General features: G+C 35.0%; 1 protein-coding gene across 1 annotated transcript in view; it reads left to right on the top strand.

Moving 5' to 3' along the window:
• Window positions 1-1,681: 1,681 nt before the first annotated feature.
• Window positions 1,682-25,239, top strand: part of LOC149803048 (UPAR/Ly6 domain-containing protein bou-like) — a 107,038-nt gene continuing 83,480 nt past the window's right edge. Inside the window, exon 1 of the mRNA XM_089952604.1 lies at window positions 1,682-2,316. Within this exon, the coding sequence (XP_089808730.1) occupies window positions 2,256-2,316 (61 nt within the window). The 5' untranslated portion in view covers window positions 1,682-2,255. The remainder of the gene's footprint in view (window positions 2,317-25,239) is intronic.

The raw sequence follows: 25,239 nt of genomic DNA, 5'->3' as shown, positions 1-25,239 counted from the left end.
TCTCAAATATTTACTGTGAAAACAACGACCGAAAATCTGTAAATGTTGCAGCAATTTGAAGAAAAACTGATTCACTACTCAGAGAGCACATGTCAATGTGGTAGTCACGTGACACCAACAAATACATCGCTGGCATGTGCTCGGTACTTCTTGTAAATGGTTTTCTCCACCCTGCTGCGATACCGACAGGTTTCTGGTCGTTGTTCTCAGAATAAATATGTTAAGAATTAAGTGTGCATTATATTTATTTACAAACACTAAGTGACTTCTATATAATATGTCCAAATTCTATGCACAACAACTTTGTAAATGTGTTTGTTTCGATATCACGTTACTATATGACCTCTGATGACATTGACATGTTGGTTGCGAGAATGGTGTAATGGCCATGTTACGTGCCATCATCCGAACATGTTCACTCAAATTATTCGCTTTGCACCAGGAAGTAAACATCCATATTATCTGACGTACGGTGCATGCCAAAACATAACTCGATAATGTCTCTTATTTTAGATATATTTTATTATCGTTTTGTTATACATTGCTGGATTGGACAAGAGTTAGCTGACTCGTGCAGATCCTTTCCCGTTTCTGTTATTGGTTATATGTACCGTATTCAATTCCTCACATAACAACAAACACCGTACACAAAGATATACCATAGCATAAAGCGAAGGTACATAAGGCTCAAGGCTGGTTGCACATTAGGCGAAAGTAGATCCGTCTCTACATTGTTAAAAGCTGTGTGGAATCTATACACGAACATACGGTGCTCATACCAATAATACCTAAAATAATTGTGATCGCATAGAGCTTCACATTGATTAGTGCTAGAATTTCAATATTTGATGGCTTCAGTAATGAGTCACACTCAACAATTACTCTAGCTTAATCTGGTGATCTGTCGTCATTTATTACATTAGACAAAGACTAATAAATATGTACAGTACAATGTATCTTTGAATTGCAGATTACATTGAATATTACGACAAAAGTTTGCTATTGTGATCGGCATATAAAAAAGTATGACTTTCATAAATTTTGCTCCATTTTGGTTCTCTCTCTCTCTCTCTCTCTCTCTCTCTCTATATATATATATATATATATATATATATATATATATATATATATATATATATATATATATATATATATATTCACAATGGTATCAGTGCAACATAATACTTAAGAAAATTCAGTTTATGCAGTTTTGCAGATACAGAAATCTTTATATATTCAACCGCTGTTTATTTTCGAATTATTCAGTTACTGGTGTCTGTTCTGCTCAGAAATTTTGTTTTCTGTGCCGATATTAGCAGAAACCCATTGTCCAATACATAGTCGCACAGACTGCATATGTACACTATTCCCACAGATGGGACATTAATACGCGTCCAAACTATTACCTCCGCCATACGAAGAGAGTACGCTAACCACAAGGCCAAGTTCAGCAATGGGTCAGTGTTAGTAAATAAACTCGGTTATGGTCAACTGTTCCTGATTGTATCTTATAATGTTCGACAAATCAAACCATTTCTTTGGCCACGAAATGAAGCAAGACACAAATAAGACCATTTCATTATGTGCTGGGCTTGATAGTCCTCGAAACATAGATTATGCAAACACAACAACGCAGTTGCTCATCTTTGTTTATCAACGAAAACATTCCCGTCAAATTACTCAGGAACCGTGCAAATGCTTTAGTGTTTGTACGGTTTCATTGGCTTATTCATTGATAATTCTTTGCGCTGTAGACAATCAATAAACAACCGCCCTGGAAAGTACGCCGGCCATACTGGCATTATACGACTATAATATCTTCCATAGGCTCCATTGGTTGAGGACTTCTGTTGGCCAGTCAAAGAAACTCTGGCATTGGCGTCATTGACCAAACATAAGGAAGGTGAATGTAAAGTTACTTTAGCAGTAACCAACAGAGACAACAAGGACTGACATGTATTCTTGGAATTAAGGAACATTTTATCTGAAATTGTGTACTGCACCAGCAGTGTGAAGCTGGATTACGACAGTATTCTTTATATAAAAAAGAAGTAGCAATAGCGGTATCATTTACGGCAGGTAAGGCACACTAGGTGACGATTGATAACCCCGCAGACTGATATTTATTCTTAATTCTTGGACCCGAGGTGGATTTTTACCTGAAAACTCTGAACAGGACTCGATAGATCTATAAGGCTGACATTGTCGCTAAGTAAAACAATACCGAGTGACAAGAGGGAAGCCAACGATGCAGTATGAGACCTGACAGCAAGCTGTGGTCTAGGGTTTATATCCTCTCCCCTCTTCTGGGATACGGTAAGCTTGAAATGTTGTATTTTGTATATTTGACTTAATCCTTCGATTTGACTATTGTTGTAATCAATCGATAATGGATCGATCGACATTTTTTGTTCACCAACACCATTTTATTTTTCCCAACTATTCTGGGGTTAATGCAAAACTGACTAATACGTATGTGACTTTCATAGCTGTTAGTGTATTAGTAGTTACATTATTTGCTGGTGACCCGGTCTAAAAAGACACAGAGTCAACAGAAATCTTAAAGAGACAAAGGAGAACTAAGATCAATAAAGAATCATCGAATGATCGGCTATTGATCGACAATCGATCGTTTTCTATAAATTGATTCTATACTTTGAGGACCAAAAAATAAACAAAAAAAACAAAATAACGCACCAAAGAAAAACTTGTGCAACAAGAGTAATCTTCTATGAGTAATGGAAATCTTTTTTTTCCCTGCATATATGATACCCAGCACAAAACTTTTTGCCAATAACAATTTCTGAAGTAAAATCAGCTCATATGTACTTTCACAGACAGAATCCTGGAGTATGCAATTGATTTTATGCTCAGCATCGAAAAGCTTGCTAGATTTAATGCACAAACCCAAGAGGTAATCAAAGCAAAAGAGCAATAGTAAATTAAATATTTACTTCGCAGTTAGAAGATCCGAATGTGAGGTCAAAGATAAAAGCTCGACGGCAGTTTGTTAAAGAAGAAACGAAGCGGGTCCGGCGATATATTCTCGGCCAGACGTTAAAATATGTTCCCTAGATCTTAAAATTATTTTCACGCTTTGACTTTTGTACGCGTTTCATAACTAGATCATCGGTGGTACTGATATCAAACAGTGTATTTTGTCAAAATTTGCATAAATGGATATATCTCCACTAAAGTATTGTTCTCTCTCTCTCTCTCTTACACACACACACACACACACACACACACACGAGCGCGCGCGCGAACACACTATTACTTCTCTGTGGTATTAAAATAAGTAAAAGAAAAGAGTGAGAACCAACAAATTTGCATAATTCATCAAATAATTTATTTCCCTGGAATACAAAGTGAAAATGAAGAGAAAGGAACTTACGGTAATGCGAATTAAATCCCAAATAATCATAAAATTACAGACACATGTCCTATTTATAAAAGTACGGAATAAAAATCAGTAGAAATCCAAATTAAATCCAACGATATGTGTTGATGTCCCTGTGGTGGCCCGTGCAGTGGTGTTGTGCCAACAGTCATTTGTTGAGTCAAAATAATGCAGTCCAAATTTAAATATTTATTTGAAATTTCACTATAAATTCGAGTCTCTATTTCCAAGAATGTTATTTTTAAGAGCGTTTTGTAATTCCAGTGAAATAAATTCCAGCCCAAATGAACTACTAGACACAGCAATAATGCACTTGATTCTGGTCAGATCTTAGAGCACGAATATAAATTTCTAGAAAAAACATGATTAATAGTCCTCTATTTGACCTCAGGTCACAATTAGCATTTCTATTAAAAAAAATACCTAATGGACAATAACTTTTTAGAAGGTTCATATTGTTTGCCAAATATAATCTTAGTTATAATTAGAATACAAAATGTGGTAAACGCAATGTCCTTGATTCGAGCCAAGATAATAATCCTGATAGTTAATCCATAATCAAAAGGAATTTTATATATATATATATATATATATATATATATATATATATATATATATATATATATATATATATATATATATATATATATATGTGTGTGTGTGTGTGTGTGTGTGTGTGTGTTAGTTGTTTACAGAATATAAAAAAAACACTGATTCAAATCAAATAGACAATGAACTTGATTTTGACAAGGTCAAGTCTAACATGCAATTTTCAATAGCATATAATAAAGAGAAAAAAAGCTAACAAACAATGCAAATTAAATATACATAACAACGCACACACGAATGAATCATAAAGTACTAAAACTCTAGATGGCATCGAGTAAGCTGTGTCGGTTAGTTATTCATCTTTTATAATGTCGTAGTTTGTTGTTTACAGCTCCGGTTGTCTAAGTGATTGGATACGGGAGATCGCGGATTCGAACCCCAGCCAAGTCATACCAAAGACTTAGAAAAATGGTAATAGCAGCTGCCTCGCTTGGCGCTCAGCGTTAAGAGGTTAGTGTGAGGATAGGTCGGCCTAGTGTCAGGATAATGTGCCTGGGTGGGACATGACGCTACATGTCTGCGGCACGAAGCGCCAGTGCTAGACATCACGCTAAATTGCCATACTGTAAACTTCGAAGCGATATGAATTAAATTTTTTTAAAATAGTTTAAAAATACAAATCACACACACACGCACGGACGTACACATACACACACACTCAGTTTGTTGTTGGGTTGTCAGGATCAGTTATTCTATCTATGCAAGCATTTATTTTTTCCAAAATTCGAAACCATTCATCTAGTCGTAAATGAGTTGGCAAAACAAATGACGGAAACGAAAACCAAACTTGTCTGCATTTGCTGCAAACTCAGCAAAACTACTGCGTAAAAATTTCATTTTGTCGGAGTTATATAATGTTGACATTATAGTACAGTAATGGTACATGAGAGACCTTCTATAGCTCGCTTTTTGTCTACATATATATATGTGTGTGTATGTGTGTGTGTACATAAATACAAATCCAGAAAAGCCTAACGTGCCAGATTCCCCAAAGTAACTACTTTGTTCAGTATATTTTGACGGTTTGCATTCCAGAGAAAGAATTCGATGTTAGTGTCAAAATTTACTTTGTTTTTCATTCGATAAAGCCATTTCAATAATGGGTGTTGTCTTGGATGAGTGATTTGTGGGGACAGGGCTATTATGTTTTCTCCTTCCGAGTCATCTACCTTACATAAACTTAAAATTATGTTTGCGTATATTTAGAAGTGGAATTTTGCCATGTACTTTGCATTAAAAACTTGCATATTTTTCAATGTCGTAATAATGTTAGACCGATCGAATCAATCAATCCTTGCATTATTTCATTAAAGGTACGTATGTCTTCTCTTGTTGAGAACATCACAAACAGTCTATCCGGGTGTTTTGTCAAAAGACCGGGCCGAACACTTGTTTTTAGCAATAGCGACCATTTGTTTACTTCAAGCAAGTCATACATTCCAGCTGATATCAAAATGACGCAGAATTTAATTGATGGAAGACGATAATAATATACTCCACCATATGCAGCTCTGTGGAATAGGAAAATACAACCTGTGGGTCAGAATTTATGGGGTTGAACCAATCTTCGCCCACAATTTCTGAACACTAGGGTAGGATTAATAGAATCTTTGTTGGGATTTTCATAGAGATAAACAAATCTCAGTAGAGAGGATACGTTAATTTGCATGTTTTTTTAATTTATTTAATTGTTTGCGTTTTTCTTTTTTTGTGTGTCTGATATGGCAAGATGAGAAAATAATAATCCCCGATGAATACTGGTGTGTGTTGAATTTACTTATTAATCTTGCAAAACTAAAGGTTTATTTTGTCTTGAAAGGAAAAAATGGACACCGAGATAAATAAAAAATGACAGTCAAGGGATTACGTAAGTCGTCCCGCCGCTCAGCAGGACCTCGCTGGAGTCAAATAATGGAACCCTTCGGCTGGGATTTTCTTTCCTCGTCGCAAACCCCTATTAAAGATTCAATTACCTCCACACAAACGCATATGTTGAATTATATTATTTCATTTCTAATTTAAATAAAGAGTGGTGGAAATAACATGATTGGTACTGATATGGGAGTAGCTAGAGAAATATAACGTATTCCTAAAATAAAAATTCATCAACAACAAAAATAAACTAATCATAAAAAAACAAAATGTAAACACACCGCAAGGGGCGTACTTCTGCCGTGTTTCTTCTTCAGATTGATATCTGCACATTCGCTATGCAGAGACAGTCTTGGCAGGCTAAAGCTACATGACGTCATCAAAGTGGGATTATTAGTTACATGTTAGTACGGAATGTAATGAAAGTCTTGAATACCATATGCCCTTTACCAATGGAATGTTATGATTGCCTTGAACCCCATGCATTCTGAGCCTTCTGCATGAACCCCATGCATTCTGAGCTTTCGGTCATAGCATCCCGATTCCATGTCGATATTGGGTAACGCGACAATAAACATTGCTACACTCTCAAGTTCTAAGTTCAGAGTATGGTACAGTACTTTTAAACAGCAAGACTACATTTACAGATTTTTGGTGTTCTTCAGTCTTTGCTTCTGTTCTGTTTTTCCGGGTCGTTGTTGGGGAATACAATAGCAAGCATGACTAAGCCTTGTGAGAAGAAAAAAAAAAAGAAAAAAAAAACAAAGTCGCAAGTCCCGTACACCCCGGAAAATCTTTCGTAAACTTATTTGTGAAGACTATGTATATGAGTATTTACAAACAGCTGTAGTAATTAAATCAGTTGCCCACACCCAACCCCCACCCTCTTAACACAAATCGCAATGCTCTCAAACGATAGTACAATCAGTATGGATATAATTAATTTCCTTATTTTGTGGGATAATTTTTACTGCCAAATAAACCGCAAAGCACGTCATTTCTATAAGTAATAACACATACATTCGTTTATTCCGATCATAGCTTAGATGACTGCATTTTATCTTTTGAAGCGGAGGTTGTCAGCCGTTTTGTACCCAGTCAAGTTTTACAATTGGTCATGTGACTTGCATAAGTTTGTACGTCACCTGATACAGTTATAACTTGCTTGGAGTACTTACACCTTGAAAGAATAATTCAACTATTACTGGCTTTTATACCAATCAATGTCCAGATCTTGAAGCCATAAAGGCGTTTCTCACATTCATACTTGTGTATACTAGTGTTTATCAGATTATTAGATTAGAACAAGGAAGGGAAATATGTGTATTTCTAGATTCATCTGACAACTGTTATCTTTCATCACATGACCTACAGTGATCGTTGTGCAAACAAATTGGCAAAAAGCTCCCAGATTTCAATTATCAGTAGAGCATTAACAATAATTAAGATAAACATTAATTGCATCCCAAAACGTGCAGCTGGTTCACATTAAGTGTCCTTAAAACAGGACGCTTTGTACTGAGCGAATTAACTACAAGTGCAGATTATGTAGTCCGGTTTCGACTCAGTTCGGACACTGTTTGCCCCATTACCTCGACGGTCTCGACCGCCGTTATTTGAACGCTGATTGGGGTTCAAACGCCATTTCAAGCTTCACATTGAACACTGAATTATTCACTGTAAACTAAATATTTTAGGACTCACGAATCTAATTCAGTTCCCATTAGTAAATGTATACAAACACCATGATATAAAAAATTAAATAACTTTAAATTTCTGAGTGCTCATGAATGACCAAAACTATCTTTTTATATATATATATATATATATATATATATATATATATATATATATATATATATATATATATATATATAAAGGTGATAACATTTTAAATGGTTGCCTTGCTGTTTTAAAGTTGCGTCAATATTGACAATGCGCCATTTTGACTGCGACTCTTATTTTCGTTCAGGAATATGTGAAAATAATCCTTCATGGGTTTTGGACAGGAAAATTCCACCTTCAGAATCGGAATTTTTGCACCAAACATGAGCTTTTTCTGACCAGGACTTTTCCCATCCACGCCTGTGAAGAATTTTATTAATCTAACATATGTAGACTGTCACACATACACAGTTATCGGAGAAAGTCTTCCAGCAGGTAAATAAATGAATGCATCATTTTTCATGCTATGCTAGAAACTCAGGCTCAAACTCGCGTCCTCCTATTCAGAGGTAATAGTTGGAGTTGTCTATGTTCCAGGTTCTCAAACTGAGGTACACGGACAATAGAGAACCTGAGCTAAAAAAGGCTGATCCATCTCTTAGAAAGGAAAGACTACTGATATGAAAATATGAGTTGTGATGCTTTTATTATAGAACAAAAAGGCTAATTATTATTATTTTGATATATAGCGTTTTTATGCAAAGCGCTTTACTATAGTTAGCTAACGTTACATTCAACATTAGGAAAGACCATTACGTGGTCCGCCGAGTTCCTAGGAAATGTGTGTGTGGTCAAATTACGCCAAACTGAACAAAACCAATTTTTGCTAAAGGCAAAGAAAAATCAATGTTATACATTAAATTCATGCTACGAAAGAACGTAGCATAGAGGTATGTTTAATATTCTGTCAATTCTGCATGCTACTAAAGCAAATAACTTCACTTATCCTGGACCCTCTCTCAAACGTACAGAATAACTGTACCTTGCAATGATAAATCAGATATTGTTTCAGCTGAGTCACGAAACATTTATAAGAAGGGCATGAATCGTTTTATTGTCTACCGTTTTATCTGCGCTCTGTGGATAAAAATCAGTTCGATTGATAACGACTCACTCGTGCGGGCCATAAATAACGAAAAGATATCGTGAAACTGCCTAACTTATTTCTTTATTTCAAATTAATACAGCAAGAATGCAAAGAGAAATGATAATAAAATCTTACATAAAGAGCTGTCTTAGAAATGAAAATTCTTCCGTCAAATATTAACTCTTCGTGGATGTTACAACATATTCGGTTATATTTCTTTAGCTTTTTTCCAATAATTAACATTCAATATGAATTGATTATCATTCATACACATACATACACTTGCACACTACCCTTTACGCACTAAATTTAAAAAAAATAATATCTTCTGTCTATTACAAACATATACAAGTTTTCAGTGCTTTCATTCTTACATAATAAAGTTGCTATAATAACAGGAATATGGATAAAAAGTGTGAAAGATTATAACTAATTAATGATTGAGAAAGAACTACGTTATCCGAGCAAGTATTACACTCTGAATAAGCGCATGAAATGTTACCAATTACTATGCAACTCCAGTGCGCAGACTCCTTAAAGGAAACGGATTTATCGAAATTATCGTGCTCTTTAGGATGTGTGTACATGCAAATGTTTATCTTACCCGCAACCATTTATCCCTTTTCTGCTCCCAAAGGACACAATAGCAAAGTAAATACCTTTCTCTGCCAAAAAAGGACACAATAGTTAAGTAAATACCCTTCTTTGCTTCTAAAAGGACACAATATCACAAAAAATACCATTCTCTACTTCAATAGGGCACAGTAGTAAAGTTAATACCCTTTTCCGTCTCAGAGGGGCACCATAGCAAAGTAATTACCATTTTATAACTAAAAAGGGCACCATAGCAAAGTAAATATCCTTCTCTGCCTCAAAAGGGTGCAATCGCATATTAATTAAGCATGCTGCCTCAAAATGACACGAATGCACAGTAAATACCCTTCTGGGCCTCAACGGACACAGCAGCACAGTAATATATATTCTGCAGGTCGTTAAATTTTCAACACCATGTAGCTCATCTTTTACAGCCTCAAAATTGATTCATTCCACCGATGCATGCCAGACGTAAAATGATCGATGTGCACAGTTTTCATTAATTAATAGAAAAATCTTCTGGGAAATCATCTACTAATGTAAAGTCTTTAGCCGATACACATGGTACAGCGATTGTGAAAGCCATGTCACTGATAAATTTAGCATGAGCTGTGTATACTCCTGTTAGATCCTGATTCCCTAAAAATATGCGAATTTGCATTATACACAGGCGGAGCAAAATAGATGTCACTTGAAATGAAGAATAAACAATCCTTACGTCATCATATTCCCATCAAATAAGTCTCTGATCTAGTTCTGGTCTGCATTGTCGATTATCTGTCCACAACAGTGTGTATGATAGACACAGATTCCTCTCATAATTGCGCATGTCAAAGATATGAGTCGACTATATAAAGGATGCATTCTATGCATTTATGTGACTTGATCTCCTGGTTGTTTTTCTTCACTTTACAGGATAGTCAGATATTATATAAAAACGTGAGTGGATTAGCATGATTAGATCTTAAACACCTTCGCAAAATTTACTTTATTTAATGCTACTTGAATCATGTATTAGCATTCACGGCACGTCAGCACGACTATCTATATATATATATATATATATATATATATATATATATATATATATATATATATATATATATATATATATATATATATATATATATATATATATATATATATATATATATATATATATATATATATATATTTCTCCAGTAGAGCGAATGTAGCAGGGGTTGCAGTACTTGTAGTATATATATATATATATATATATATATATATATATATATATATATATATATATATATATATATATATATATATATATATATATACATATATATATATACATATATATATATATATATATATATATATATATATATATATATATATATATAGTCTCTGAATATCTACAGAAATATTGACACAGAACTAACACTTTTGGACAGATACAGCACGTGAGAAGACAAGTCATCAGCTTAATCTTCTTCCCCGTCGCAAAGCGCTTTCTAGCACAGTCTTCAGTCAGTTTCTGATGAAAGACTTGTTAAAGATATATACGAGCCGTACAGACAAAAGTCCATCGTTATCTCACCTAGAAATATCATCATGGCTGTCACTTTGCTGACAACCCATACTATTTAGTTTTATTAGGTTTTCTAATTAATGTTCTGAGATCGCTTCGAGATTTTACATTCAGGAGTTGTCGAACTAATTAGTTTGTTATTGACTTCTTGGCCATTATTTTCTTTCTTGAAGATAGGGGTTGTGTTAACATCACCTCAACCGTTTTAAATAGTCTCTGCGAAACCACATCTGAGGGTGAAATATTAACGAAACGCAAATAACTTCATAAGTACTCCAAAAGAAGTTATTAATTTTGTCCAAAGGTTCGATATGTTTCTATTTCAGTACGTGCATCTTGGCTAGATGCTATTGTGTTTGTTTGTTTGATTTCAAAATATGTTTTAAAGAACAACGTCAATCATTGTAGGTTACCGAGATAGTGTTCTGTTTCTTGTTTCTTGTGTATATCTTTCATCACCGACTAATTTTAAAAAATGTGGTTTGTAAATTATGTTGGTTCTTGCCTTTGGCAAGACTGAGACCCTACTGTGTAGGTAAATCCAGGATTCGTTAAATATAACAGTTGTCTAAAAAATGCAGTCAGAGTGGATAGATGAACCTAAAATACCTAATAAATAATCAAACAAAATATAATAGTTTTATATTTCATATTTCCTTCTTTGATTTATCATTGGTAGCTTAAACTATCATCGTTCTAATGACTCTAAGATCTTCGAAGCATGCAGTAGTTCCATGAATGAACACGAAATGTTGAAGTCTGATTGATTACATATAACCTGACCAAACAGTCGTCACAAATTTGAGTATGATTCGAACATAACTGAAAAAAGGTCCATTTGGATGCAGCGAGTGGTTAGTTGTCGTTAAGATTTTTTTAAAGAAAATTTAAGGAAATTGGAAAATTTCATATTTAACAAAGAGAAATTAATACAATTGTATGTGTATTGATGAGATTTTATCTCAAAAGCCATTAAAGAGAATTTTACAGAAAGCGTTCAGCCATGAAATCCTTTCAAGTTTGTACATTAGATGCCGATCAAATAGGGCCGCCGTTAGTAGGAATAGAAAAAACACATTGGTCGTCCATGAACAATGACTATTTTCAACTCGTCAGAACCTACAGACCAGTTTTAACCAACTTTGAACAGTTCATTCAAACAGGGTAATCTGATTCAAAACTGGATAGTTCACATACATTTTCACTTCCTTTGAAGCAACGTTTTGCAATTTGAGTCCAACTGCAAAGTGCAAAGACCCAGATCTGATTTCGCATAATGCGCCGTCAGATATGGGTCTGTAAAATTTGTTAGGAGTAACGAGTAGAACAGACAACATAAACCTGATCGTTAGATAAATTATGCTACGGCAGATCGGGATCTTTATTTTTTTTACAGTTTCACTCGACTTATAAGCGAGTAAAACGGTAATTGCTTGTAAGGCTCCATTTGAAATGACACCCAAAGTACACATCATGCACAGCGAAATCTATTGTATTTAAAGCATTATTAAACTGTACTTTTTTAATGACATTGTTTTACAGTCTGAGTAATAACACGGCTGCAAACTGTGAACGAATGTTTGTAAAAACAAGCACGTCTATAATAACGCTTTTAAATGCACACCGTAATGTACGTGTACACGGTGCGGATTGTGACGTACGTTGTTTGCCCTGATTAAAGGCCTTGAAAGTTTACATAAACGATGGCGGTCAGTCATCAGATATTATCTAACTTACTATAATTTTTTTAATATAAAAACCAACTTATTATGCTCATCATAAGCATATTTTGAACATCTTAAGTGAGAGCATTTTGGCTTGATAACCTACAAATGATGCCTACCCGCCGTTAGATATGGCCACCTTTACTAAAATTAGAAAAAGATTTAAACGAATTCTTCTCCAAACCGCTGAATAAAATTAGAACAATCACAGCAAAAAACATCATGGCCTAAAACCCTTTTCTAATTTTATATAAATAACGCCGGTTTACAATCAAATATGACCGCCGTTACAAAAATGGAAGAGCCTTTAAACAATTTCTTCTTTGAAAAATAAGCAGTGAAAAGAATTTGACAAACTTATAAAGAAAGCATTCATGCATGAAGGGGTTTTAATTTTATGAATGCAATCTGCAATCGAATTTGCCTGATGTTGGTAAATAAAATTGACAATGCTTTTAGTAATGCCTTCTAAAAATCGCTTAGCTAACTGATAAAACGTGACATGAAAGTGTCCTAGTTGGAACGCGCTTCAGATTTAAACAAATTATTCTGTTCAGCCATCAGATATGTCTACCTTTACCAAACGTAGAAACACATTCGTTCAACTTTATCTTTAAAACAAAAGTAAACGCGGATCGGAATTTTACCAACTTTGACACAAAACGTTCTGGTATAGTAGACTTTCAATATTGGACAAATGGTGTTCAGGTGTCATGAACTATAGACGAAAAAAAAAGAAAGTGTAGACAATTTGAAGCAATAATAAAAAATTAAAGGAAACACTGGAAGAATCCCAGTGAGCCAGATTTCATGGCTCTTGCGTTGGCTATGTCATTCGTGTAATCGAATTTTGTCACACTTTTCAGTGTTGTAGTATTTCAAAGGTAGACAAGTAGCTTTATTAATTCTGCTACTGGAATGGTCAGACGGTTGAAATCCTTACATTATGCCAACCCTAATCTGTCCATTCGAAAGAGGTCTATAACATGGGACGGAACTACTGTCACACAATGTTGCGAACAGTTTTTATTTTGTGTCATTGTGAATAATTACTTGGCAAGCAGACACAGGCACCAGAGGAGAAACAGATGAGCCTGGACATAGTTCTGTCATGGCAAAACATTAATTGGAGCACCGTGCTGTACATTTCCCAAAAGTGTACCGCGAACAGTTCAAGCCCTAATCCAATTGTATATGCGGTCAAACAAGCTCGCGTCGTAGGCTGACGACGAGGATCTACATAATTAATTTTTAACTTTGCAAGACACACTGTTTGTCTTTATAAAGGTATACAGGAAAACACTTGGAATTGTCAAACGATTTGTGTAAGTCAGTTTGCTCTTTGATACAAGCAAATTGGGGCAAAATGCCAAGCAATCAGACTTTCCTTTTTTCTGTTTTCTACTACATTCTAGAAACACAAATGTAGGGCAAACAGCATTCTTTTTCATTATACCATATGCAAGAAGACACTGGCTGTCGTGACATTTGTCACAAAAGCAATGGGATAAAAGGCATTAGAATGTATAACAAATTTACAATTCCCCAAGGAACGATATAGTTTAATTTGTCTAATTGTGTTATAGAGTTAATAAACGACAAAGCATATTTCATGATAAAAGTAAAAATAAAAAATCCACTTCTTTCAACGAGGATAATAAAGGCCATAAGAAGATTACTTTTCGAATGATACGTTTAATTTTATTTTGAGATTTTTGCGTCATTAGTTTTTTATTTTAGCCTCTTCAGATACTCACGATAAATGTGTCGAATTTTCTGGCACCCATTAAATGTTGCAAGAATCTGACGATATGAAGAAAGAAAACAGAAACGTAAAATATCTCCATTCTTAAAACGTGTATGTGTGTGTGTGTGTGTGTGTGTGTGAGAGAGAGAGAGAGAGAGATTTGGATTTTTACGTAGCTTCAACAATTCGTCAGTCATATCGCTACGATATCTGCAGTGTGACAGTTTACAGTGATGTCTATCTCTAGGGCATCATGCCGCAGACATGTAGTATCATGTCCCATCCAGTCACATTATCCTGACACCAGGCTGACTAGTCATAATACTAACTTCTTAAGGACGAAGCAGCTGCTAGTATCATTTTTATAAGTCTCTGGTATGACTCTGCCGGGGTTTGGATCCGCGACCTCCCACACCCAAGGCAGACGCTCTAACCACTTAGACCACATGAACAGTCTTTATAACAGTTAGATACATAGTTTTGTTTAGGATGGTTCCAATCATTTGCTTTGATAAAGATGTAGATAAGACGCTTCTGTACCGTTTTTATCACAGCCCCTATGTTTCATCGCTTTTTTTATGGTGGGTTGGGGATGGGTGATTGTGACTGGGGGTGCGTGCGACTCTTTCTTTTATAATATATTGTATTCCTCATGTGTCTAGAATTCTCTGACTCTTGAATACGCCGCTGTTCTCGTTAATTTTGTATAAGATGAGGAAGACAATATTCTTGTTTCATTTTGTGGCTCAACAGCATGCTTTAGTTATGATTTCAAAACAAAGGTTCTTATCGAAATTTGTGGAAAGTATATCACGTGTAGTTTATAGTATAGTACATGCAGTTTATATTATATCACGTTCAATTTATATCTAGTGCGTATAGTGTAACACCCTGAACGAAATTTCGAGATAACCTTTTCAGTCACCACCTTCAATGGAGACATTGGCATGACACTGTAACTTTTGCAATAATCATCATCACATGCTTTACATAAATCTGCTCAAGACTTGGAGGGGGGAGGCAGGACACCTGCAATGCTTGTCTGTAATTTACTTGTCAACGGGAAACCATTTGACTAATAGACAAGATGCAAACCTGACCTCTATTCCGCGGTCTATGCGCTAAGAGATATAATCACACCTGCAGTGTTTCACTTTCCCAATTGCGAAGAATTGTTGCGGATGACCATTTTCATTGTACGTACAGCTTCAAATTATTATAAATACCTATCTCATGTTCAGTTTTCGCTAAGTTTGGTCTTCAACTGAAAATGTCTCACCCATAACATGATATAATATTCAAGAACTATAATTAACAAGGAAATGCAAATTAGTAGATGTTATATTTAGGCAACTCTGGTGAAATCATGATAGTTGCTACAAATATCTAGTTCCACTGTTATATATATATATATATATATATGTATATATATATAATCTAGATGTATATTACATGAATTGTAACAATTAATCAGTCAACGAATTCATTTTTTTTAAATTTTTTAGGTGAATTGTTGCCGATTTCAGCATGTTCCACTTTTACTTTGCTAGTCATGCCGGAGGCAATTCTCTACAATGTATGGTATTGTTTTTGGAGGTTAATGTCAAACATTTCTACGGTAATAATAATTGATTTTTGGGGTCAAATCGAATAACAAACATTGTATATCGCATATCAGTCTCATCGATTTCCAAAAGATTAAACGAACCATAATCAATTTCAGGAAACATATGTTTAGAAACAGTAATTAGATAGCTGTGCCCTGCAATGAAAGTCCGATACTTTCATTTCAAACAAGCTGCCTGACATTTGCGAATCAATTATTTTCCCTTATCGCTGCCACTATCGATATTGATTGGTTTCTTCAGTCAACTTCTGTCTTTGTCAGCCTCAATTGCCCAATAAAAATCAACGAGATAAATGTTAACTTGCGGGTGTCGTAGCAGAGGTCGTGTAAATTTGATATTAGCACATATGTTGTTCAAATTGTAAATAACACCATACATGTATTAAAACGTAATTTGTTTCACACACACACACACACACACACACACACTTTGACGTCTGTCACAAAATAGTAAGCGCAAGTTTTAATTGATAAAGATTTTACCCGGAATACTTCAAAGAAGAGTAATTCCATTCGCCTTTTCCTCTGAAATCGGCTCCCAAAATATCCAGTCAACATGATATCGACTCCATAAATATCCAGACAATTTCGTACATATTCTTGCGAGTATTTTTGAGTAAGATGGAGGTCGCGCTCCAAGACCAACTAATTTTAATTTTTTCCTTCTTATTGCATTTATATCAATGCGATTTAGTATGTACATAGAGATAATGAAATGAAGATAATCCATTACGTTATATGAGTCTTTGTCTATCAAACTCGACTGACTTTATTGCGTTTGTATTTCGTGCTCAGAAAGTTTGAAGAATATGGGTCTATATCAGTTGGAATATGCCCTCTGCCTTTTCTAACAGATGACGACGTTTCGAATGGGGTCCATATATGTCACAAGATGTATGTATGATAACATTTGCATTGGTACCTTACAGCTTAGCCGACAAACAGTAGTGACAGTTTGTGACTTTGTTTTTTTGGTTTTTTTTACAGTATGTTTGTCCTCTTTGAAATAATACAATATCGATTAAATATAGCTTATTGTATGTCATTATTACTTCAGTTCACATACTTTCTTCGCATGGGCTTTTAAAATAAAAAACAATGTCGATTAAATATAGTTCATTGTATGTCATTACTTCAGTTCATATTCTTCTTCTCCATATTCAAGTTACCTCAGAATCACACGTCATCAAAACCCATATTTTATGATAAAGAACAAATAAAGGACAGTTGACATGTAAGATTACAAAAAGAATACATACATACATACAGTCAGTCAGTCATGCACGAACGAGCAGATGCGTCTAATGATTCAAAAATCAACGACAAGTAAGAAGCCGGCAGTTCAATGTTTTAACCTTTTTAAGTCATCTACTATAACATCAGACCCCTTAGCAGATCAATGGGACAAGCGAGACAGCTCGCGATATTCAGTACTTTCAGACAATATAATGTAATTAGCACATCACGAGCCAATCATACTTGACAGAATTGCTGGTTGTCGGTTTTAATTTGAAATCCTGATGAGTGTTCGCTGAGGACTACAGCAGAATGGTTTATTGTTGATTAAAGTTGACTTACAACATAAACCTCAGAAAGTGATAGTAATATTTACCGTGATCAACCAATGTTATAGAAAGTTACCCAGTCCGCTCTCGTTATCGATCATCACAAAAAGTGACCTATAAAAAACGTGCTGTACATGCTCTGACGGATATCTATTGACATTTAGCCATATTTGCACCAGGACATATATCCTTGAAGATTAAGGTAAATTCAGTTTTATAAGGATAGTCTATCAAAAGCAATTCAGTTAGAATCAATTTCTTAAATAAACACACAAACAAAACTGTCGACTTCGTGCTTGGACCAGTGTGCAGATTGTATTTATAGGTTGCTGCAATTGTATGGGAAAATATGAACGAGCTTTTACGGATGGATGCTGCACTAACTGTAGGAGTGAAGTCTCCACTTGAGAAAACGAGTTCTTAATTTCCCATACAAATGCAGTAACCTTTTTATCATATACTCATTTTTTTATTCTACCTAAGGCTTAATTATCAAAAATACACTCCAAGAAACAAAGTTGACTGAATTTATACTGTATTCCAAAATAAATACACATCAGTAGATTCATCAATACACAAAAACAATATGGATGCGCACATGGAACTGCCTAGCGATCATTTGAACTTAGTCGCGCGCTCGACATCAGTTTCAAAAAGAATTCTCATTTTGGTATACTTAAAATTAAAATCAAGAGTCATATTATGAATGAATGCTCATTTCAACAGCTTTTCCCTGTTGACCTGGAATGAATGAAGTTTTTTCGATTCTGCTCAATTTCAGTGAATATTGACTGGATTTATTAACTGTGTCAATTCCACACAAAATACATGAATCTGTATTTGAGCATGGAGGGACATTTCGTGACTCAGCTGTATGTGTGTTTCTGTTCTGTCATTGAATGTTTGGAATCATAATGTGGGAAAAATATGAAATCTTCCAATTGCAGTTACAAAAAAGATGTGATGGCAAATCATGATCATTTTATGCTGAGTGCAGTAAGGAGAATGTTATTGCAGTTTGAAATGTAGTCGAAATTACAGTACAATTTCAAAATGTGTAATCAAGCTTTAGAACCTATAACATAGCTCGTGTAATTTGGATTTTTAGAACTACAGAAGTACATTTTGAGGAAAATCAAGATGCAAAAATGTAAGCATAGTTTTTGCCATTCTTATTACCAGTTAAAGAAGACATGTTTATGCTTGGTCACTTGCATGTTCTTTGTAGGTACCCCAGTTATGTTATGACCTGTATGGTGTCTATCGCAAGCCTAAATCCAAAACATTATATCAACAAAGTTAACACAGAAAATTGCAAACCAGCTGGTGTGTGACTGTCCATTCAGCCAGAAGACATAAGAATTATTCGTCGTCTCGGCTTATTGGCTCTGACGTCATTACTTTTCTATCAAAACCTTCAGTTGCATTTTTCCTCACGAAATTTATACTTTCACCTTTAAAATGGTACGTCTCTGATAGATATGCCCTTGTGCTTAGTATGCTTTTCTATGCTACTTTTATATACCACATAGAGCACTGGTCAAAGTCTGAACCATTCTATTAACGAAAAGGTACGAATATTTCTCCTAAATAACTGTTTAAATTATCAGAATGGTACTTTTAATACTGCGTTTCCCACCTTTGTTGTTAACATTGCGAATATCACGTTCATTCATTTGCTTGTTTGAAAGTTTCATTTGTGACTCAGTAAACTCGTTCTCATCGTTCACTTTATGATCTCTACTTTAAATAGACGAAACAGCTGCTTTAGTTCATCCACAAACAAATCTAACAAACTGAAATCTACAGGATCTACTACATGAGTGCAAATGGTTCGAATACAAATACAAAGTAGTTATACAATTTTTTGGCACACGTACGTGCAATATCAAGGTGTTCAGTATCGTAAAATACTGCAAGATTTTGACAGTGTAAAGTTAACGGAGAAAAGAAAAGTGTATATCATCAAACAGTATATGACTTGTATATGTCACATTTATATTGCACACACTATAACGGAACGAATACTCTACAAGTGAGATCGAAAGATAAACACTTTCATTCATGTATTGATTGATTACCTAACGTGTTTAATATTGCTTTTGTTTTCCGTTGCTTTTCAGACGTTTTGTATCAACATCTCCTTGCACATAGTTTACAAGTTTACAATATACACACAAAAAAGTAGAACATATAAGCGATCAGACACCGGAGCATATTTTCGAAGAGTATATTAGTTGATCTGTATTATTATTACCGTCTTCAACGACCTTAATGGACAAGTGGACGAGTTATCAATACTCAACAACAAATGGTCCGTGCTAACAAAATGTTATGAGAACCCTCGCAATTGAGTGGCCAGCAAAGTCAAGTGTTGCCTTCAATGCTGCTCGTGTTATTTGAATAAATCTTCGAAAAGAATAAGAATCGACGACGATGTCTTATTCAGAAATGTCTAAAAAGTCTTCAGGGTCATTCAGACAAACTCTAATTTAAGAGCTTTGATCAGTAAAAAGAAAACGGACTGCGTGTAAGATATCTAGGCCAATAATGCCAAAAGTGAAACACGATTAACTTTATCGCAAAACGCTTGGTCATGTGGTCTAGTTTTGAATAGTCAAGTTAGTTCATATTGCACTTGGAAATTGCTTAGTACCTCTTATACTCGTCCATTTTATCACAGGAATTGATTCGTTATTCTTATGATTCAAAACACTACTCAAGATGAAAAGAGCGAATCAGTTTATTACACGAAACTGTGGAGGACGAATAAAACGAAAACACTTTTGGGAAAAATCAGGTAATAGTCTTTGAATTGTTAACTTTCAGTGCCCTTATTTTGTCCCCTATGGAGCCAATTAATGTAATTTCTGTACTGACCCCTTTGCCCAACGTTAAAAAATAATTAAATGTATTTTTACAAAGACAGATTACGGGATCAAATACAATATTCGATTTTAAGAGAATTTAAAGGCTTTCGTATAGTTAGAATATACCCTTACCTTCTTATAATTAATGAAACTTCTGGCACTGACGCCATCAATCCTTTGAGCCATTTCATTTCAGTCATTTCAATAACTTTTTTCACAAGCCCTGGTACAGTACCTTATTTCAATTTTTTTAGTTGCCGACTTTCCAACAGCGGCAGGAACATCTCGCCATTCTAAGGAATGAAATGCCCTTTAGTATTGATTTCTTCAAGATATCGTTGACAGGATGAGGTTCTCTGACAAAAATGCAACAAGACTACTTTCATAGCTGACGGATTCAGGCTAATTTTCCATAAACACATTCATGTTATTTAAAGGCTGACAACGCACTGTTTTGTATTTCTTCGCATTCGGTTATACTTGCCAGTCTATTTATCACCTATGGTGTTGGTAGATCAGTTGTCATTACAGTGTATAGGTCTTTGTTTTGTTTGAATTTGGATTTAGATTGTATCATATTCCATTTATCATACATTATTTTCTTGGTTTCCTTCTCGCATTTTTATTTTTCCGCTCATTTCCAAGGCACGTATCCATGGGATCGGGGTTGTTGTTGACATCCACGTTTGAGCAATCGGAAGCAGGCAGAGTTAAGTTCGTGCATTATCTTCAGAATATTCGTTATTAGACTGATAAACCCAGCCAACCAGCCTTAAAGAAACAACAGAATATATATATATATTTGTGGCTTAACCATGCATTAACATCGGAAGCCTGTCACAACTACTCATTAGAGCCCGGCTTTTCGTTTGAAGACGATTATTGCACTTACAGATCAACGATAGAAATCGGAGATTCATTTTATGATGTATAATAAGCTCTTTTTTCTAAAAGGGAATAATCTGTCAGACTAATCAGTCTGTAAGTTGGCTGAATTATCTTTAATTATGCTCTCGAAGTAGGGTGAAACAGCCAATGTTCTAACTCAGAGGGTAAATAGTAGTTATTTGGGAGTTAATAGAAATAATGTGCTTTGAATTTAAATTGTCTATGAATGTGGCGTGACGGGTTGTTATACCGCCAATGGTAGGTGTGTTATGGTTGGGGTAGGGTGCTCTCAATATTTTAAAAAAAAATTATTATAGAAATCCCACCAGGTTCAATTTGGTTGGAAGTTAAATTAGTGAAAGATATATGTAAAGCTCCGAGCCCCCAGTCAGCAATGCCGACAGTTAACTGATTGAATATACAAACAAAGTGAAAGTCAACCAATAACAATATAATTACAATTCAATAATCAAATGATTAAAATTTCCCAAGTACTCTCCTTCCGCACGCACCTGTGCTAGCCTATTGCATCATTTGATTAGTAGTGGGAGATAGCTTTCCTCAGGTCCTGTACTCATCTGTGTATTGTTCTCTCCTATTCCTCCAATTCCTTCTCTTCTTCCTCTCGACTTTCTCCAGATTCCTTCCCTTCCTAGACTTCTCTATATTCCTCCTCCTTCTCCACTACCTCCCCCTCCTCGACTCCTTTCCTCCTCCTCCTCCTCGACTCTCTTCCCCGACTAGACTTGTCGACTCCGACTGCTCTGCTAGTCTCACTTCCGTCTCCCCTCTTAGAGATTCGGGACTCAACTGAACCAGAAGTTCTGTCCCGAAAAACTTCTTGTGAAAACTCATGTACGGTACAATATTTTCCTTAGCTCTCTCATCTCACACTATACCCACCCTATCATCACATAACGGCTATTAAATTTCTTCGGTCACACATTCATTCATATCGAAATATTCATACGTTCTTGTATGGTAAAACAGCGTCGTGATAAAAGCACGGTATCAATTACCTCTCATACATACATCAATAAATTGCGTCACATCAGTACCTATTCCTAATCCCATTATACTAAACAATATCACAGCAATCAGACACATTTCTTTACATAACAACTCATACAAAGTGCACAAATATTCAAATATCCATGCTCTGATATATCCATATTAACTAATCTTATACACTTCAACCATTTACCAAATTCACAATTCAAGCATGTGTAAATCTAACATATCACTTTAATAAATACACTAGTTTACTACGAAGTAACATAATAGCGAATTACAAAATTATTTCTGACCACAAGCTAACAATCTACATAATTCTTTACATAATACTCATATACGCCTGCAAATAAACACTATAAAGGTAAATTATACGTACTAAACGATCCTAGTAATTAAGTATACATACTACACATAACTACAATTGCAATGCTGTAATATTCTGTAGAAATCGAGCAAGTAACTTACTGACCTGTACGAAACTTTTCTTTCTTTAGAATCTACTCTCTAAGTTTTACCGCCAAATTACGAACGGATTCCTCGGAGTAACCCTATATTGCTCCACAATCTTCCTAGGCGATACTAAATTTTCGCTTGCTAGTTAGAAGTTTTAATTCGGATCGAAATTGTTATCACAATTCCGATTGGTTGTCGCTCTGACCCGATACAATCCAACTTTGCGAACAATGTCCTTCTCGCTGTCTGTCCACGAGGGGACTGATTTAGAACACGCCCCCGTCCTTCGTGGGTTCCTCTGATCTGAGGACTAACTGTAACACATAGGTGGGAAGTCGCGCGATCCAACGCCTGTGTCGATTCAAGATGTCGGGTCTTCTCTCTGGTTAAGGTAACCTTGCGTAAGAGATTATCTCTAGTCTGCGGGAATGTTTAGACATCAAACCATGGCTTGTAATAATACATTAGTTTATACATGACGTACGAACTGGAGCTGAGCAAACGTGACAATGAAATATAGCCAATTCTATATCATTCTTTTAATATGCGATTGTTTTCTCCGCATCATTCAATGTTAGAGTGATACGTGGTTTCAGGATCTACGTTTCGTCTTTGGACTTCGAATATGATATGCAATGTTTTGTAATGGATATCGTCTTTGAAATATTCGAATTTATTTTCCTGGACAATTAATAGACTTTTAACTTATTACCGATATTCCACTGCTCTTTTGAAATCCTGCAATACGGATTATGTTAGTCACCGTGTGGACGAAGCAGCTGTCATATGCGGTGCTGCATGGCTTGCAGTTTTCGTAGGTATAACATAAGGTCGGGATTGATTAGATATTGTAATAACACTGAATATCACATAAGAGCAAGTAAATGTGACATGCTAAATCGAAATATGACAGGACCAGGAAATTGACGGTTATATTCATCTTTTCAAGCAATATCATCTAGGGAACAAAATTCAACCTACAGAGTAATAAGCCGGAATTTGTTTTTGCTTTTGCATGAAAACAAACGCCACTCTAAAATTTTCAGAAATTAGACAAACTCGACCAATTGTCACTTTTTCAACATTGTTGGCGTTTAGAAATGGATGTTCGTTGCAATCTTCATTACATGGTTTATTGCTAACGAAAGTAAGCTTAGACAATAATTACTCTTCAAACACAAATAATAGCGCTGGTGATTACTTCGTTGGACCTAAGAGTATGGTGTAACCGTTTAATTTTAGGTAATCAGGTTTCTTGTCTTCTTTTTGATTATTTTTAAATTTCCGGCCACCAAATAGTTTGAAGATAATAATCATTTTATGATTTGGAGAAAAATGAACTAATTATTTCTACAGTATTAATTGACAAAAGCACCAAAACAACAAATTTTCTTGATGTAAAAAAGCCACCAAATAGTTTGAAGATACTAATCATTTTATGATTTGGAGAAAAATGAACTAATTATTTCTACAGTATTAATTGACAAAACCCCCAAAACAACAAATTTTCTTGATGTAAAAAAGCCTACAAAATAGCCTGGTCCCAAAGAAAATCCCAGACGCCGCCCCCATTACTAAATGGTTACTCCCTTTTGATGTTTAAAAATAACCCATTGTAAATGTTGAGCTTTTTATTGCTCCAACCGTTTTCATTCTCAGGTTAAGATGATTTCTTCTCATAAACTGTCTCCACTTTAATTTTTTTTTTACCAAACTTATATTCAGATTCTTGATAAAAATGCAACTAACCGTAGTGTGATGGGTCTAGTGTTACTAAGTTTCAAGCCATATATACTGTTTTGATTCCCTCTTTTAGTGGAAAGCTGCAACATTTATTTTCTATTATTGCATGTAGTTATTTTCTTGAACTCAAATGCGGATTATTTGGTATCTAACTTTCTGAGTACTTGTTGATATTCCTGTATCTTTAGAAAAGAGTTCCAAAGGGGTGAATTAATAGCTCTCTGGCTAGATAGATAATCGATGATTTATTTGTAACTTTAAGCTTATTTTATTATGTCGTTGCCCCTCCTTCGGGATGCTAATTCATAGTAATGCATAAACCTGTCTCTCGTGCGTGATTGACATTTTCATGATGTATATAACATAGATGATGCAGCATTCGTAAATTTGATCCCGCTTATTACGATGCTGCGCTTTATTCTCGCGAATATAGCCTGACATACTCCTCTAATTGTCATAAAATGTCATGATACTGTCAAAACTGACCTGGAAGTAAACACAAAGAATTCAGGATTGCTTTACTCTACTTATGCAGAAGTGAACAGAACAAACCTTTATTGAAACAAGAAAAGCATATTCAGGCCATACACATATGAAATATACGTAAAGTACAATCGAAGTTCTATGGTATTATCAGGCATGCCAGTGCAAAATAACTAAACGTGAGAAGAGGAAGAAAAGAAAGAATAGAAGAAGAAGAGACCGTAAATTAGAGAGAGAGATGTATTATCTAAGCCAGGGGTCACAAACTCAAACCACCCTGACG

Source organism: Sinohyriopsis cumingii, chromosome 3 (genome assembly GCF_028554795.1).
Source record: "Sinohyriopsis cumingii isolate HCF-2022 chromosome 3, ASM2855479v2, whole genome shotgun sequence".
NCBI classification, from domain to species: Eukaryota; Metazoa; Mollusca; class Bivalvia; order Unionida; family Unionidae; genus Sinohyriopsis; species Sinohyriopsis cumingii.
The sequence above is the reverse complement of the archived record's forward strand: the minus strand, read 5'-3'. Positions and strand labels throughout refer to the sequence as shown.